An 18680-nucleotide genomic window follows, 5' to 3' on the forward strand; every position below is an offset into this window, starting at 1 on the left:
ATATGATGGACTGCCAGAAGAACAAACAAACCTGTCAGGGAAGAAGTACAGCCAGAACGCTTATTAGAAGCAAGGATAGCAAGACTTCGTCGTATGTATTTTGGACATGTTATCGGGGGGAGCAGTCCCTGGAGAAGGAGATCATGCGTGGTAAGGTAGAGGGTCAACGAAAAAGAGGGAAAGCTCTTAATGAGGTGGATTGACACAGTGGCTTCAACAATGAGCTCAAGCATGGCAACAATTGTGAGGATGGCACAGGACTGGGCAGTGTTTTGTTGTGTTGTACATGGGGTCACTGTGAGTTGGAACTGACCTGACAGCACCTAACAACAACAAGAAGTTTCTTATTAACTAGACTTTTATAATCATGGTTTTGAGACATAGTTTTGTATCTGCCTACAGTCGATGACCTTTGTTCTCGTGCATAGTTTATTTCCATTCCTTACATAAATGACCTGGATGGCAGATTCTGTTCTCTCTTAGAGTCAGACCTGCAGTATCTATTATGGTTGCCACCAGCTACCTGTGGCTATCTAAATTTAAATTTAATAAAGTAAAATAAAAAATTCAGTCCTTTAGGGACACTAGCCACATTTCAAGTGCCCTGTAGTCACACGTGGCTAGTGGCTATTGTGTTGGACAGCACAGAAGCATTTCCATCACCACAGAAAGTTCTAGCACTAGTCTAGACTATGATGTAGGGACTGTGAGGATGTGCAGAGAAGAGCTCTATGTAGAGCTGTAAGTTCCGCCTTCTCAATAAATAGAAGACCGTATCCTCCAAACTGTGCTCTTGTGTCTACGCAGGTTTTTCCTCTGGGACTTGTGGAAAAGAAACAACAGAGATTGCAACAGCAAAAGACATTAAGCTTCACACCACTAGAGGCAGCATTCTAGGTGAAGGGAATGAACAGGGTCATTTGGTGGAAGGTAATATAAGTGTTTAGAAATCTTAAAAGTAGGGTTTATAGTTTAAAAACTGAAAACTAAGTTTCAACTAATCTGTTTCTGTGCTGGTAAAATAACGTCTAGAGGTAAATGAAGTATAGCTGTCACTGTCATCTAAGCAGTTTTCTGTATCCGATCGGGAAAACAGAAACCACTGTAGTAATTTCAGAGAGATGAAATTTAATAGAGGAATTCATTACAAGGCTGTTAGAAGGCTAGAAAAGCAAAAGAAGGGAATATAAGTTCAAAAGATTAATAACCCCAGAAAAGCATTTACTGCTCTGAGCTGGAGGATCAAAAGGGAAAAGAGTATTATTCAGAGTCCAGGGTCACAGTTTTTTTGAAAACCAGGTTTATATTTAACTTCTTCCTATTTGTTCCTGTGGTCTTATTTTCTTTGCAGGAAATAAAGTGTCTTTTCTTCATATGCTAATAACATAATTTATAATGAAAGGGGATACTGTAATTGTTTTTGCATGAGAATATATAGGAATGCATCATTATTTTTATCATAACAATTCTCTTCTAATTCAGGGAAACACTTTTTCTGAAATTAAAGGAAAAAAAAAAACCAAACCCGCTGCCGTCAAGTCGATTATCGACTCATAACTACCTATAGGACAGAGTAAAACTGCCCCATAGGGTTTCCAAGGAGGGCCTGGTAGATTTGAACTGCCAACCTCTTGGTTAGCAGCCGTAGCTCTTAACCATTATGCCACCAGGGTTTCCATCTGAAATTTAGGAACAGTTAAACCCATTATTCTTCTTTGGAATCATACTGGACAATTAGTCCATCCAGAGAGCAGGACGAGATGAGAGAAACAGCTTTAAATATTAAGACTTAAGGGAGTTTTAAGGAGCCCTGCTGGTACAGTGGTTAAGCACCAGGCTGCTTAAAGGAGGGGGTCAGTGAACTGAAAGGCCGCTAACTGAAAGGTCGGCGGTTTGAACCCACCAACCGCTCTGTGGGAGAAAGATGTGGCAGTTTGCTTCTGTAAAGATTTACAGCCTTGGAAACCCTGTGGGGCAGCTCTACTTTGTCCTGTATGATAGTAAATGAGTTGGAATCGACTAGATGGCAATTTATTTATTTATTTGGTTTAAGGGTGTTTTAAGTACATATAGGCAATAGTAGGAGTCATAAAGTTTAAATTGATCTGGTGTAAGGTCTAAATGCAGTTGGTTTTGAGAGTGGCTGGAGTCAGGTGAGGTTTTTGTAGATTCCCTTTATTGCTTTGAGGATGTTTCCTTCTATTCCTGAGAGTAGTGGTTTTTTTGTTTGTTTTTAAATCATAAATGAGTATTGAATTTTGCCAGATGGCTTTCTCGACATTCATTCACGTGGATGTTCTTTTTATTCTGCTAATATGATGAATTACATTGATTGATTTTCAAATGTTGAGTCAGCCTTGTATTCCCAGGATAAACCCAACATTGTCCTGATGTATTATCCTTTGTATATATTACTGGCTTTGATTAGCTAAACTTTTCTTAAGGGTATTATTCATGAGGGGTATTGGTCTGTAGTTTTTTTGCATAGTCTTCATCTAGTTTTGGATCAGGTTAATGTTAGCTCATAGTCCCTGGGTGGTGCAAACAGTTAAGGGCCTTGGTACCTCACTGAGAGAGTAGAGATTCAAGTCCACCCAGAGGTGCCTTGGAAGAAAGGCCTGGCGATCTACTTCTGAAAAATCAGCCATTGAAAATCCTATGGAGTAAACTTCCACTCTCACAAACATGGGATAACCATGAGTTGGAAGCAACTTGATGCAAACTGGTTTGAGTTTTGTTATTGTTAGCTGCTGTTGAGTTGGCCCCCAACTCATGGCAGCCTTATGCACAATGGAACAAAGTGCTACCTGGTGCTGTGCCATCCCCTTGATTGTTTATGGATCAGATTGTTGTGATCCAGAGAGTTTTCATTGACTGATTTTTTGGAAGTCGATCACCTGACCTTTCTTCCTAGTTTGTCTTAGTCTGGAAGGTCCACTGAAATCTGTTCAGCATCATAGCAGCATGCAAACCCCACTGACAAAACAAGTTATGGCTATGTGTGAGGTGCATTGGCCAGGAGTCACACCTTGGTCTCCCGTATGAAAGGAGAGAATTTTACCACTGAACTGTCACTGCCCCCACGGTTTTAATGTTAGCCTCATAGAATGAATTGGAAGGTATGTTTTCTGGAAAAGTTTACATGTAATTGTTCTTCTTAAAAGCTTTATAGAATTTACTCATGCAGCCTTCTCGCTGTTTACTTTGTAGGAAGATTTTTATCTATAAATCTAATTTCTTGAACAATATAGGGCTATTTAGGTTATCTATTTCTTCTTGAGTGACTCTTGATATTTATGTTTCAAGGAATTTGCTTATTTCATCTAAATCATTGAATTTATTGGCATAAAGTTATTTATAATATTCCCTTATTATCCATTTAATGTATGTAGAACCTGTAGCAATACACTTCCGCCTTACATTCCTCATATTGGTCATTTGTGTTTTTTTTTTCCTCTCTCTCTCTCTCTCTTTTTTTTCCCCTGATCAGTATGGCCAGCAGTTAATCTTTTTTTTTTTTCTCCAAAAATCAGTTTTTGTTACACTAGTGCTCATTGCGGCATCATTAATAATAGCCAGGAGGTGGAAACAACTCAAGTCTCCATCCTCAGAATAATGGATAAATCAAATGTAGTATATACATACTTTAGAATATTATTCCACCATAAAGAGGACTGAAATTCTGATACAGTAAAATCTGCAAAAACTAGAACCTGTGTAAAACAGAAACCTGTCAGAGAGGGAAAACTCATGTATTTTCCACTAATAGAGAGTGATAGAAAAATGGCAAGTCTGCTTTGTCAAAGACGGACTACTTGTGGGACCCAGAGAAACAAAGCAGTCCTGTTGAGTTCTGGCTCTTACAGGTTTCACTCTATATACTATGACATGGGTAAACCTTGAAAGCATTATGCTAAGTGAAGTAAGCCAGACATAGAAGGACTAAGACTGTATGATCCCATTTATATGAAATATCTAGAATAGGAAAATACATAGAGAGAGAAAATAGATTACTGGTTATCATGGGCTGGGGGGAAGCGGGCAATGGGAAGTTGTTTAATATGTACCGAGTTTTTGTTTGGGGTGATAAAAAAGTTTTAGAAACAAATGCTGGTGATGGTTGTCCAAAAATGTGAGTGTGATTACTGCCACTGAATTGTACACTTGAAAATGGTTAAAATGGCAAATTTTATGTTGTATATATTTTACCCACCAGGAGGAGCTCTGATGGCATAGTGGTTAAGTACTGGGTTGCTAACTGAATCCACCGGTGGCTCTGCAGGAAAGAGATGCAGCAGTCTGCTCCTGTAAAGGTTACTGTCTTGGAAGCCCCGTGGGCAGTTCTACTGTGGCTTAATGGGTAGCTGTGAGTCTGAATCAGCTCGATGGCCGGGGTTTTTTTTTATACCACAATAAACAAACGTATTACAAACTCTGTAATACGAGTTTAAAACTATAAATTGCCTTTTGAGTACTCTTTTAGCATCATTGTACAAATTCTGATATGTTGTTTTCATTTCATTCCGTGCAAAATATTTCTAATTTCACTTGTGATTTCTTCTCTGACCCACATGTTATTTAAAAGTGTCTTGTCTGGTTTCTAAGTATTTTGGGGGAATTTCTAGATACTTTTTATTATTGATTTCTAATTTAATTCCTTTTTGCTTGGAGAAAATACTTTGGATGATTTCAGTATTTTAGAATATATTGAGGCTTGTTTTATGGTCCAGATGACATCTATCTTAGCCTTGGTTGGAGTGGTGTATATGTGACAGTTTCCAGTTGGTTGATAGTGTTGTTCAAGTCTTCTTTATCCTTACTGATTTGCCATCTACTAGTTCCATCAATTATTGAGGGAAGAGTGTTGAAATCTTCCAATATAATTTTGTATTTGTCTTTTTCTCCTTTAAGTTCTGTCAATTTTTAAGGTAGTTTAAGCTCTGTTAGTAGGTACATACATCTTAAGGATTGTGTGTCTTCTTGGGTAATTGACTCTTGTTATGAACTTACCCTCTTTATCCCTAATAATATTTTTTGCTGTGAAATTTAGCTTCTCTGACATTAATGTAGATACTTAAGCTTTCTTTTGAGTAGTGTTAACACGATATATAATTTTCTATCCTTTTACTTTTAACTTGTGTCTTTACGTCTAAAGTGGGATTTTGTAAAGAACATATAGTTGGATCTTTTTTTTTTTTATCCATTCTCACAATCTTTGCCTTAATTTAATTGGCGTGTTTACATTTGATGTGATTACTGATATGTTTGTATTTAAATGTTACTGTCTTGTTGTTTTTCTCTTTGCCCTGTTTGGTATTTCTCTGTCTTTATCTTGCCTTCTTGTGGGTAGAATGTTTTCTTAACATTTGATTCCATCTGTTATTGGTAAATTACCTATACCTCTTTGTGTGTGTTGTTTTTAGTAGTTTCTTTAGAGTTTACTATATATATGTGTGTATATATAACATATGTGTGTGTGTAATTTTTATATATATATATATCTGTCTAACTCTTCAAAAACTACCTTCAAATAGCATTATGCCATTTCACATATACCTTAAGAACATTATAGCAATATACTTCCATTTCTCCACTCTTGACCTTTTTGCTACTCTGTCTACATTTAATTTTTACCTATGTTATAACCCCACAATACGTTTTTATTAGTTTTTCCTTTAAGCCTTCTATAATGAGGTTGCATAGCTCCCAGTTTCCATCTGATATCACTTTCCTTATTCCTGACGGACTTCTTTTAACATTTCTTACAGTCCTGGTCTTCTGGTAGTGAATTTTTCTCTTTGTAAATGGCTATAAAAAGGAAGGAATTACTAAGTTTAAAATAAGCCTTTTAAAAATTGACTTAAGTAATTTTCTTTTTCAGTAATCTTCCTGCCAAATCTGTGGAAGAAGCTTTACGTCACCGACAAGAATATGATGAGATGGTGGCTGAGGCTAAAAAACGAGGTATAAAATTTAACTCCAAATGGTATAGTTAATTTCCTTACCTCGTGTTGGTTAATTTCAACAGGATGATGGATGCTGAGTTTGATCAAATCAGTCTTCAAGATGATGCTGAATTCTTATTTTTCTCTGCTATTTTTTTTTAATAAATAAGCTTGATTCTTATAAAAAAAAAACAGGTATAAAATGTCATACCAGAATCATAGTTTTTATGCAAGTACTTTTACAAAACTAATATTAGAAGGAAGGAACAGACTGACTATGAGGTACGTTACAATTTCTTGGACTTCTTGGATTGTTATCTGAATTTGTAAATGAAGATATTTTTCATGAATTTCACTTCTTTTATGGTTTTAGGCTTTTGATAAATTTAATAATTTTAACAATTTAAGACAGCTCTTTTTATGGCTGTGAGAACATGATTTGACATTAAAATTTGCCTTTTTGTCTTATAAAGTCTCCCTAAGGACTCTCCGGAGTCCCAGTTGTGTCATTTTGCCAGGCATATAAATGTATACTCTAATGTGTGTGCATTTACACATTTATTCATTAATTCCCTCCTACAACCAAAGAAAATAAGGATAATTTAATAGTATTTACTTACTAACTACCGATAGTTCAGGAGAAACAGTTTTAGAAAATATTACACAGCTCTATCTCTCTTTAGACCTTTGCTTTATCAGCAATATTTTTTCCTTTGACTTAAGTGAATAGAATATTGTAATAGTATACGGTTCTGCTTTGTGCACTCTTCCGGAAATGAAGTTGAGTCTTTAATTTTAGAATAAATATAAAATAGAGGCCGCTTACACTAAAAGGCCTGTTATTTAAACATTGAGTTTATTTTACTATATAGTTCTTGAAATATTTCTAATATGACCAACAAATTTTTATTTAATCTGAACATGGACTTACTATTTGATTAATATTTAAGATAGTTGTTAATAAAATGATCCTAACAACATGACATAAAATAGAGAACATGAAATTAAGAAATCGGAAGACCACAGATTTAATCCTTTGACACTACTACCTGAATGTAACACTCTGAATAGGCCTGATGTTAAGTTTCCTCCCTGTAAAATGTGGAGGCAGGTGGACTAGATTAGTGGCTTTCAGGCCTCTCACATTTAAAAAAAAAACAAAAACAGTGGAACCCTCTTTCAAGAAATCTTACATACACTCTGAATATATGAAACAAGTAAAAGAAAGTGGAGCTGCTTGCTTGGCCTCCTGCTTGCCTCTGAAGACAGTTTGTGAGACATGAGTAAAACACGATTTGAAAACAGTTTGACTACCTCATCTCTAAAGTGTCCACTGTTTCTCAAGTTATATAACTATCGATTTATAACTCACTTATTTCTCTCTCTATTTGAGGCATCTCTAGTTTCAAAATTGTAACCTTTGATCCCTTCTGGAAATGATGTTGTGTGTAGAGGTGTATGTTGGGGGATTTTTACTTCAGTATGATTGGCAAAATGAAACATCACACTAAAAAAGGGTTTACTGTAACAATGTTGTAGGTAAAATCACTTTCTAACGTCCTTTGGTTTTATGTCAGGAAATTCATAAAATCCTTGTATGAAAAAGTGGTATTAGTTGCTCATAATTATTTTTCACATAGTTAATTCATGACAGATTTCAGTTCATGATTAATATATGTAAATAGAAATATGTCATACAGTAATCTACTTAAGGGATTTTTCTGGCCTTTGTTCCATTAATTTTTGCAGCATAAAAAACAAACCCGTTGCCATTGAGTTGATTTCTACTCACAGCGACCCTATCGGACAGAGTAGAACTGCCCCATAGGGTTTCCAAGGAGCGTCTGGTGGATTTGAACTGCTGACCTTTTGATTAGCAGCCATAGCTTCTTAACCACTACACCACCAGGGTTTCCTTTGTAGCATAGGAGATACTGTTTCAAAATTTATGTTAACCAGTTTCATTTTCTTTATCTTTTTCCTTCCCTTTCTTCCTTCCTGTAATTATCAGAGTATTCTTTTTGAAAAGGTTTTTTTCTAGAATTAAGTAGAAGGAGGAGGAGATTTTGATCTAGCTCATTTGTATTGAAATAATTCTTACTTGTTTAAAACAGAAATTAAGGACGCACATAAAAGAAAAAAAATAATGAAAGAACGATTTAAGCAGGAAGAAAATATTGCAAGTGCAATGGTAATTTGGATCAATGAAATACTGCCCAATTGGGAAGTAATGTAAGTAAGCAGATTTCTCCTGAATTCCAGTTTGCCTCCAAAGATCTCATGTTTCCACTTCTATATTTTTATTACTTCCCAGCATGTATCTTATGCTTTGGCTAAATTGTGCTACTGACAAATGCCTGAATATTTTCATGCTTATTTCTGTGGCTTTGCTTTTATAAATCCTTAATACCTGCTTCCCTTGCTGACCACCCTCTATGCCTGTCAAAATCTTACTCGTCCTATGAGATCCATCTGAAATGCTAGTTGATCCATGAAACTTTTAAAAATTTCATCAGTTACCATATTTTCTTAATTTCAGTTAAAACATGTACTACTGAAAAAATAGCAGATTTTTGGAAAAAAATGTTAAATATGTACATTGAATGTAAGATACGTTTATTAAGTGTTAAATATTAAAATGATTTTTAAATACCTCTCTCATAATCAAGGAAATATGGTATATATGATATTTCCCTTCTGTAAATGTCACACCATGCTTTGAGACTAATATACCTCTTGTCTTACTTTGCCTTCTGTGTTTTGATAATATTTTTGTGTATGCCTATCTACCCTTTAGACTGGAAGGTAGGAGGTATCTTTTGCAATGTCTAGTGTAGGCTATACAATGAGAATTTGTTGAATATTGGCACAATGTAACAGATATTATATTAGACTCTTTATAAGTAATCTCATTTGTTTCTTAAAACCATTATAAGGTGTATGTATTTTTATCCCCTTTTTTCTTACAGAGAAGCTCAAGGTCAGAGAGGTTAAGTAATTTGCCCAAGGCTATACAGCTAGTAAGTGGTTAAACCAGATTTGAACTCAGGTCTATCTGACTCTAAAGCCCACACTTTTAGCAGATTACATTGCCTCTCAAAGATTAGGAATTTACATAGATATTTTGTTTTTGGTACCGAATTGGCAACATATATTTATATCCCTTTTATCCTTTTTTTTTTTTTTCGTAATTGTCCTCATACTTCTGATTGTCTCATTGTGTCCTTGGTATAAATAGCAACTACAGAAGGCAACTTCCTTTAAATTACTGTTGTCCATTTTTGGGGTACTGTGTATTTGTAAAGGAGCCCTGGTGGCACATTAGTTAAAGTACTTGGCTGCGAACCAAAAGCTCGATGGTTCGAACCCACCAGCTGCTTCACGACAGAAAGACCTGGCAATCTGTTTCCATAAAGATTACAGGCTAGGAAACCCTATGGGGCAGTTCTACTCTGTCCTAGAGGGTCACTGTGAGTCGGAATTACCTCAGTGGGACACAGCAACAACATACATTTTTCAGTTTTTGTTGCCTGAAAGCATGAACTCAAAAGAAAGAATGCATCACATATTTATGTTCTTCAAAATCATTCAGTCACTTGGCCATAGACTAGGTGAACCATCATGCAACTAGTATTTTTTAATATAAAAAGTAACTTTCTCCTTTTTTCTCCCCCTTTAATTCTAGGCGTAGTACAAGAAGAGTTCGAGAATTGTGGTGGCAGGGATTGCCCCCTAGTGTCCGTGGGAAAGTTTGGAGTCTAGCTGTAGGAAATGAACTAAATATCACTCCTGGTTTGTATTCTGTGTTCAGTTACTCCCACACTTACAAATAGCCGTCTCCAGAGTTACAAAACAGATGAGTTGACTGGCCATTTAAAAAGGCATTGCCATACTTAATGTCATTTTAAGAGCATGCTTCATTTTTCCTCCCTCTACAACCTGATATTATTTAGTAAGTTGCTGTATTTCATATTATATAAAAAAGATTTGTGGTTTTCTTTTAGTTTACAACTATCAATAACATCCTTGACATCTGAATATTATGTTGTTGCTGTTAGCTGTAGCTGAATATGCCCTAACTCGTGACAATACCATGTTTCAGTATAGGTAATTTCAAAAACTTCTGGGGACTCTAGGTAGCAGTGAATGAATAAGTATATATGAGGAAAAAGAAAATAATCTAGTTACGGAAAGGCTTCCTCTTTATCCAGCTCCCCCCCTCCCCCCTCCAAAAAAACATAAATATTGGTAAAAGGCTAGAAACTTCTTTTCCTACTTTTCTACCCAAACCAGTCCTTTTGGATTCTTTTTTTTTATTATTATTAAAAAAATTAAAGTTTAAAATCAGAAAAGGAAATGAGGACTCTTAAGGAGCTGTGGTTTTATTTTCTTAAATTTCTTAAAACCTTAAAGGAGAGGAGTAAAATGTAGAATAGTTTTGATGATTTTTTTTTTTTTAATTAGATAAAAGATAATATTGGATCAGGGAAAATATAAAATGGTTAATAAAGGTGCTAAAGGTCTGAATGATGATGATAATACTGGCACTAGAGAAAGACTTAAGGACTCTAACAATGGACATAAAACATTGTTCCTGTTACTTTTTAAATTTTTATCTACATACTCACTGACAAAAAATTCAAGCAGTAGTAAAGTCCGAGCAGTAGTACTAATGGTAAAGTAGTAAACTTTAAGTCTCCTCTCTTCTACCCCAACTCCCACTCTTGATCCTACTATAGGTACTGTTAGTAATTTAGTATATGTTCTTCCAGACCTTTTTGCTATGCACCTAAAAAAGTGTGCATCTATATATGATAATTTTTGAGGTTTTCTTTTTCTTTTATTTCCTACAAAGAGGAATTTATAGCACAATATTATTCTGAAGCTTGTTTTTTTCATGCTGTGATCTATCTTGGATACCCCTCCTTATCAATACATACAATTCTACTAGCTGCATGTTTTCCACTATAATTTATAGAACCATTTTCCTAGTGATAGACAAATCAAAGACATATATATTAAAACAACATCAGGGTATTTTTTTTTCACCCCTCAAATTTAAAGAGATTAAAATGAATGTGAATTACCCATATAGGATATATGATGGAAAATAATTTGGAAATATTTATCAAAGCTTCAAAAACATAACCTTTGACCTATTTTTGCAAATTCTAAGAATTTATTTTAAGGATATAATCAGGATTGGGTGTAAAAGCTTTTCTACAAGGATGTTCATTGTAGCAGTCAGTATTACGTATAACTGGACAGAATTATATCAAAATATAAATATTTCTTTTTAGTCTTAAAAGTGATTCCATCTTTGGCTTGGAATGATCATGTGATTTTTAAAAACGAACTTTCACAATTATTCTATAATGAGATTTTTAACAAGAATTTTTTTAAAGTTTTTTAAATAGAATCTAAGGGAAGAATAATAAGTTTGAATTTAACTTAGAAAAGGTTTGATTCCTTATGACTTAACCATCCTCTCCAAATATGAATAAAACTTTCTTTCATTTTCTGTTCTTCGAACAGATTAAAAGGATGTGTTTTTACATTACAGTCAGAGATTTCAGTTAGACTTTAAAAATCCTTGGTATTAAGGACTGTTGAATATAATGGAATTGTTTAAGGGCTTAGAAATTGGTTTTGCAGTATCAGTTCTTCTGACCCCGGTTACCTAGAGTTAGGCCAAACTTCACAGGTTAGGGGCGCAGTCCTCCACAGGACTGCCCTCACTTCAGATGCCAGCTGCGAGTTTGGAGGTTTCCAGGCTGCCTGCATTTCTAACCAACTGGCTAAAAATTTGAGGGTTCCCAGCATCCCCTCAAGATACCAGCTGCAAGCTCAGGGGTTCCAAGGACACCTGCACTTCTGACCAACTGGCTATAAATTCAGCAGTTCCCATTTCCTCCTTAGGTTTAATAATTTGCTAGAACAACTCAACAGAAATCAAGAAAGCACTATACTTATGACTCTAGTTTTATTACAGCAAAAAAGGATACAAATTAGGAGCAACCACACGACGATACACCTAAGGGGAGGTCTGGGAGTGTCCTAACTCGAATCTTTTGTGTCCTTTCCCTGTGGAGTCAGAACACATCACTGTCATCGTAAATTGATGTATTTTCAATCAGGGAAGCTCACCTGGGCTTTGGTGTTCAGAGTTTTTATTGGGGTTTCATTACATAAAAAAACAGAAAAAAAAATTTATTTTTTATTTTATTTTTTTTTTATAGGCATGATCAATTGAGTCATTAGCCATGTGATTGAATTCAATCTCCAGCCCTCTTCTCCTCCCCTGATAATGTATGGTGGGTCTTTTTCAAGTGGGCAGACCACACCACTAGTCACCTTGTTAGCATAAACCATCAGGTGTGGTTTGGAGGCCTTCCAGGTATAACAAAGACATTCCAGTCACTCAGTTAATTCCAAGGAATTGTTGGGTATTTATATGTTTAAGAATGGAAGGAGTATTCAGTCCCTTCATTTTCACTAGTGGTGGGAAGGATGCTAAATTTTGAACAAAGAAGTTATTTAATGGCTCTAGTAGTTTGATTCTTTATCTGTTATTTTTTTTTTTAGTCATGAAATTTATAACCACTAGACAATAGTAACTAAGAATAACGGCTCTAAAGTCAGGCTAATGCAGTTCAAATCTTGGTTCCACCATGTATTAGGTTGGTGACCTTGGGCAAATTACTTAACATCCAGAAGTCTTAGTTTTCTTCATCTGTAAAATAGGGATAGTATTATTGACCATCTCAAAGGATTGTTCTGACCGTTATTAGTGTTAATGAGTATAAAATTATAGTGAAAGTGAAATTTGCTGTGTATAACATCATCATTACCAGAAAATCAGAAAGTGAAACATATACCAAAAGCAAAATATTCTCTGTTCAAGTGCAAGGCACCATCTGCTCTCCTGTTATAGATGCAAAATAAGTGTGGCATGAGGAGCCAGGCGCGGAATTGAACTGAGATGAAGGTCTTACTATCATAGATAAGTACTGTATATCTTCTCTGGAGAGATGTCCTTTGATATTTTTGAGTTCAGCAGCACATTTTTATTATTGGATCAATGTTGTGGCTCCCAGAAGTGACAGATTTTGCCTGGTGAGCCTTTCAGTTTTTAAATTTGGGTAGAATAGTGAAACTGGACCTGACTTGGAACTAGCTTGAAACCATAACATTTAGATTTCAATTTGATACCTGATAACCCCAAAATAATTGTATATCTAAAATTTAAAATTGTATCTGCCTCTTCCAAATCATTGATGGAGTTGGGCACAATAGAAATATGTAAGTTTGGATTTTTTTCTTCTTTTTTAATTTCCTGTTTTCAAACCGATTAGTAGGATTGAGAAGTGAATAGAAGTGAGACGAGATCAGAATAAGAGTCCGTTTGAAGTATATGTATTCAGCTATTATAATGGTCTTTTTCTTGGAAATATATAGAATAGTTGTAGTACTATCATACATTGGAGTACTATGCAGCTGTTTTAAAAAACTAAAGCAGATCTATATCCACTAATGTGGAACAACTCCCAGTTAACGCAAGATGCAGATCAGTGTATGTAATATGTTGTCATTTTCTTTTTTTTGAAGGAGTATATATTTGTGCATGTGTATTTTCATCTTTGGAACGGTTCATGAAATTTCTAGCAACTATAGTTTTGTCTGAAGAAAGGAGAAGGAAATTTATTTTTCACTGTATAATTTTGTACTGTTTGAATTTTTAAAACCATGTTTACCATTAAAAATAATTAAAAAAAGATTAATTGAAGCAAAAATTTTTCTTGATATGACAGGCAATAAATAAATGTTGGTGTTTGGGCAAGAAATATTTTTTGCTGTTCTTTTGTCACTGAAATTTATTATTTTTATGTAATTAACAATGTTTAGTTAGAAGGTAAAAACAAAATTTGAGAATTAAAAAAATAAATTTTTCTCTTCCTGAAGTTTAATAAGACACTGCATCTGCAAGAACAGTGGTAGTCTCAAAAAAAAAAAAAAAAAAATTGGGCATTTAAATTAAAGATGGGGTGGAGATTTTTGTATGTAGATGTTTGGCCAAATCTGTGTGAAGTATAGGTAGCTTTAGATAGCAACATCCTAATGGGGAAACCAGTTTCAGGATAGAAAATCAGAACTAGCACTTATCAAGGGCCTATAAGGTACCAGAAGCTTTACATAAATTACTTTCTTTAATTATCAGTAACCCTATGAAGTAGGTGTTATTTTTCCAGTTTACAGATGAAGAAAGCTGAGTTCCAGAGTGGTTAAGTAACTTTTCCAAAGTTCCACAGGTAGTAAGTGGCAGAGCTGGAATTTGAATCTAGGTTTCACTGGCTCCAAAAGTCATGTTTCTGCTGCTCCACGATGATGCTCCTTTACCAGAAGCATCTCTTCCTGCCTTGTGTCTACCTTCTGTATTGTTGCTACTGGGATGATGACTCTACAGTATTTTTATTTTATCTTTCTGGTTGTATAATGAATAATTTTGGTAAAGCAGGTGCTTCAGTTTGCCACGTTTTTGATGCTTGGTTTTTTTTTTTATATTGGGGATACCTGACTATATAGGTAAAGAGTAAAAAGTTAATATATAAATGTATTTATTACATATTCATGAATTTTGTCTTTTCCAGAACTTTATGAAATCTTCCTCTCAAGAGCAAAGGAACGTTGGAAAAGCTTCAGTGAAACAAGTTCAGAGAATGATACAGAAGGTGTGATTTTTTTTTTTTTGCATCTCTAGCTTCTTTTATTCTCTAACATGCGTAATGCCAAACAATATTCAAATGTTTATTTATTTATTTATTTATAATATACTTTAAATGAGGTTTAGAGAGCAGACTAGCTTCTCATTAAACAATTGATACACATATTGTTTTGTGACATTGGTTGCCAACCCCAAAACATGTCAACATTCTCCTCTTCTCAACTTTGGGTTCCCCATTACCAGCTTTCCTGTCCCCTCCTGCCTTCTCTTCCTTGCCCCTGGGTTGGTGTGCCCATTTAGTCTTGTTTTGTTTTATGGGCCTGTCTAATCTTTGGCTGAAGGGTGAACCTCAGGAGTGACTTCATTACTGAGCCAAAACAGTGTCTAGGAGGCCATACTTTCAGGGTTTCTCCAGGCTCTGTCAGTGAGTTAGAATTTTATTCTGCATTTTTCTCTAGCCCTGTCCAGGACCCTCTATGATCCCTGTCAGAGCATTCGGTGGTGGTAGCCTGGGCACCATCTAGTTGTACTGGACTCAGTCTGGTGGAGGCTCTGGTGGTTGTGATCGATTAGTCCTTTGGACTGATCTTTCCCTTGTGTCTTTGGTTTTCTTCATTCTGATTTTTTAAAATAAGAATTTCAGAATGAAAATCTAGCCTCTGAAGATAATAGCCTGATTTTATACTGTGTGTCAGGAACTGTGATAATTGCTTTAAATACATTAGTCTCATTTAATCTTAATAACCATGGTAGGTAGTAGCATTATCCTGAATTATATGGAAGGAAACCAAAGCTCAGAGAGGTTAAATAACTTATAAGCAGTGAAGCTGTAATATAAACCCAGGTTGTTAGATTCCAAAGCCCCCAGGATTTTCAGCAGGGCTTTGAACCGGTTTTTCCTGGTTCAGTCGTGGCTGAGGAAGCAAAACTGGAACAGACCCAAATTTTTAAAATTGGGGCGAACAGGAACAGGAAAAATTAAGATTGAAGCCCTGCTAGAAACTCTGTCTCCCTCTTAGAAAACAAGGACAGCCTACGCGTTGCATAGCAACCAAATCGCTTGCCCACCAGATTTTGAGCAGACGTGGAAACAGCGATACCCCGCTGAAAGATGGTGACGGAATACTCCACTCTAAACGTGTGTCACTCGCCACAGTCCTGCCAGTAACCCAGTCTCATGCATCAGGCTCCTGAAAGGGCTCACTATGCCTCTTCTGAGTCTCCCATTCCAGGACATCAACTCATAAATTTCCCCATTCTGGTTATTGTTCTGGCTCACCCAAATGATAAAAATTTGGATCTGTTCCGTTTTTGCTTCATTTGCTGTGACTGAACTGGCTGGAACCAGTTTGAAGCCCTGGATTTCAGTCACAACTGTAAGACTGAAGAGTTGAGGTATTTGAAGGCTAAGCTCTTCTTAATCTGAAGATAAACAGTCTTCATACCTCACCTGTGACTTCCTGTCTCTTACCTCTCCCAACTGACTTTCACACACTCCCTAATATATTATTTATAATTCTTATCATGCTTTTATCCTTTGTTCATTTAAATCACTCGTAGTCTCCACCTTTGCCTCCACCCACATCAGTTTTTTTTCCTGATAATTTCAGGGAAAACTCTTTGTATCATCCTAGTTTATTAAATTTAGGTAAATTTATTCAACCAACTATCTTTAAATAACACAGAGCCTGTTTGTTTGCCAAGGAGTCCTGGTGGCAATATGGTTAGGCATTCATCTGCTAACTGAAAGGTTGGTGTTTTGAACCCTTCTAGCTACTCCATGAGGGAAAGACCTAACGATCTGCTCTTATAAAGATTACAGCCTAGAAAACCCTATGGGGCAGTTCTGCTCTGTCACATGAGGTTGCTGTGAGGTGAAATTGACTTGATGGCACCTAACAACAGCAACATTTGCCTGCCAGTCACTTATTCTGCATTTGTTCTATTTCATAGAAAACAAACCCCCCTTTCTTGCCTATAAGTAAAATTCTAAAATGAACATGGCTTAGGATAAGAAAAATGGTGGTTTTCTATGAATATGTAGACAACTGTGTTACATTCCTTGAATATTCTTCCTTCTGTTTTAGAAAAAATGAACATTGTGGTGCAGGGGTGGGAATTGACTAAACAGTGTTAAAGGGAATATTTGATTTGCAAAAGGGTTCATGTAAGTGTCATCCTGAAGCCTGTTAGCTGTGTCAGGTGTTTGTGAGGAACTAAATATGCAAGGAAAGTGAAGATGTAAGGAGGGTCTCAACTGATTCATTGTTCTTTTCAGACTCAGTTGTATGAAAAATTGAAATGATAAGTTTTCACTTCTAACACATTTTGTCATGAATAATTGAATGTGGTTAAGAGTTGTTCCACTTAGAAACACTGTTCTATTTAAATTAGTATTTACTTATTTCCTGGGTGTTTATAATTTGCACTTGGCATTTAACATTTTTGGTTATGATCTTTTCAAATATTGCTTCTGCCTATCTCTCTTTGCTCTCCTTCTGGGACTCCAGTTACATGTGTATTACATTGTTTAAAAGTGTCCCGCAATGATCAAAAAACTGGAAAACAATAGATGTTGGCAAGGTTGTGGAGAAACTAGAACCCTCACCCATTGCTGGTGGGAATGTAAAATGGTATACCCACTGTGCAAAACAGTTTGGTGGGAGCTCAAGAAGTTGAACATAGAAGGACCATGTGACGCAGCAATTCCAAACCTAGGTATATACCCAGAAGAAGTAAAGGCAAGAACACAAACAGAAACTTGCACAACAGTGTTTATAGTAGCACTTTTCACAAATACCAAAAAATGGAAATAATTGAAATGTTCAGCAGATGAATGGATAAGCAAAATATGGTATATACACACACAGTGGAATACTACTCAGCCATAAAGAGAAATGAAGTCCTGATGCATGCCACAACATGTGTGAACTTGAAAACATGCTAAGTGAAATAAGTCAGTCGCAAAAGAACAAGCACCGTATGCCCTCACTTATATGAAATAAGCACATATTTGGAAACCAAAGATTATTAGCAGTTATCAAGGGTGGGAGGAAGGGGGAAAGGGGAGTGTTTGCTTAGGGGGCATTGAGTTTATGTTAATGGTGGTAGAACGATTTGGAAAAGAATAATGAGAATGGTTGCACAACTTGAACGTAATCAGTGTCACTGAATTGTACACGTAGATATTGTTGAGATGGTGTATGTTTTGTCAGGTATATTTTTACTACAGTTTTAAAAAAGATGTCCCATAGGTATCTTACATGCTGTTTAAAAAAAATTCTCTTTACTCTCTGTGCTTCAGTTTGGATAATTGATGTTGACTTATAATCAAGTTCATTAACCCTGTCTTCTGCTATATATAAAAATAGTCTGCTATTAAATGTGTCCAATGAGTTTTTCATTTCAGGTATTATACTTTATCGTTCTAGAATGTCCACTTGGTTCTCTTTATAGATTCTGTTTCTCTGTTGTAATTCTTCGTCTTTCCCTACTATACATTTCCCCTCCATCTTTTCCTCTATTGTCTTTAACATATTTATAATACTTTTTTTTTAATGTTCTTGGCTGTCACTTCTAAAACTGGATCATCTGCAGGTCTGCTTCCATGACTAAGTTTTCTCTTGATTATAAATCACATTTTCCTGCTTCTTTGCATATCTTAAAATTTTTAATTTCATGCCAGACATTGTATATAAAAAGAATGTAGAGACGAAAGTTGATGTGTCCTCCTGAAGGAAGCGTGCTCTTTCCTGTTAGGCATTTGGATTAGCAGTTGATCACCTCAATCCAGTCAGTAATTGAACTAGGCTGGGGCAAGTTTACAGCTTTATATAGACTTAGCTCTCCTCATATTTCAAATTTCTTAATGAGAGAACTGTTCTGTTTTGATTGCAGGTCGCTTCCTCCATTGAGACTGTCTTTGGGTGATACAGGTTGATTTCATTCTGTCTTTCCAGAATGCACTGCCCCAGCACTCAACGAAAGTTCTATGGAGGAAAACCAGATATACA

General features: G+C 35.6%; 1 protein-coding gene across 5 annotated transcripts in view; it reads left to right on the forward strand.

Annotated features, from left to right (window-relative positions):
• TBC1D12 (TBC1 domain family member 12) overlaps nucleotides 1-18680 on the forward strand; it is a 134962-nt gene that overhangs the window by 89804 nt on the left and 26478 nt on the right. For all 5 annotated transcript variants that reach the window (XM_049855305.1, XM_049855307.1, XM_049855308.1 and 2 more), the window contains 4 exons: nucleotides 5882-5964; nucleotides 8060-8177; nucleotides 9631-9737; nucleotides 14594-14674. In XM_049855305.1, coding sequence (XP_049711262.1) covers nucleotides 5882-5964; nucleotides 8060-8177; nucleotides 9631-9737; nucleotides 14594-14674 — 389 coding nt within the window. The remainder of the gene's footprint in view (nucleotides 1-5881; nucleotides 5965-8059; nucleotides 8178-9630; nucleotides 9738-14593; nucleotides 14675-18680) is intronic.

This window comes from Elephas maximus, chromosome 16, assembly GCF_024166365.1.
Source record: "Elephas maximus indicus isolate mEleMax1 chromosome 16, mEleMax1 primary haplotype, whole genome shotgun sequence".
NCBI lineage: Eukaryota > Metazoa > Chordata > Mammalia > Proboscidea > Elephantidae > Elephas > Elephas maximus.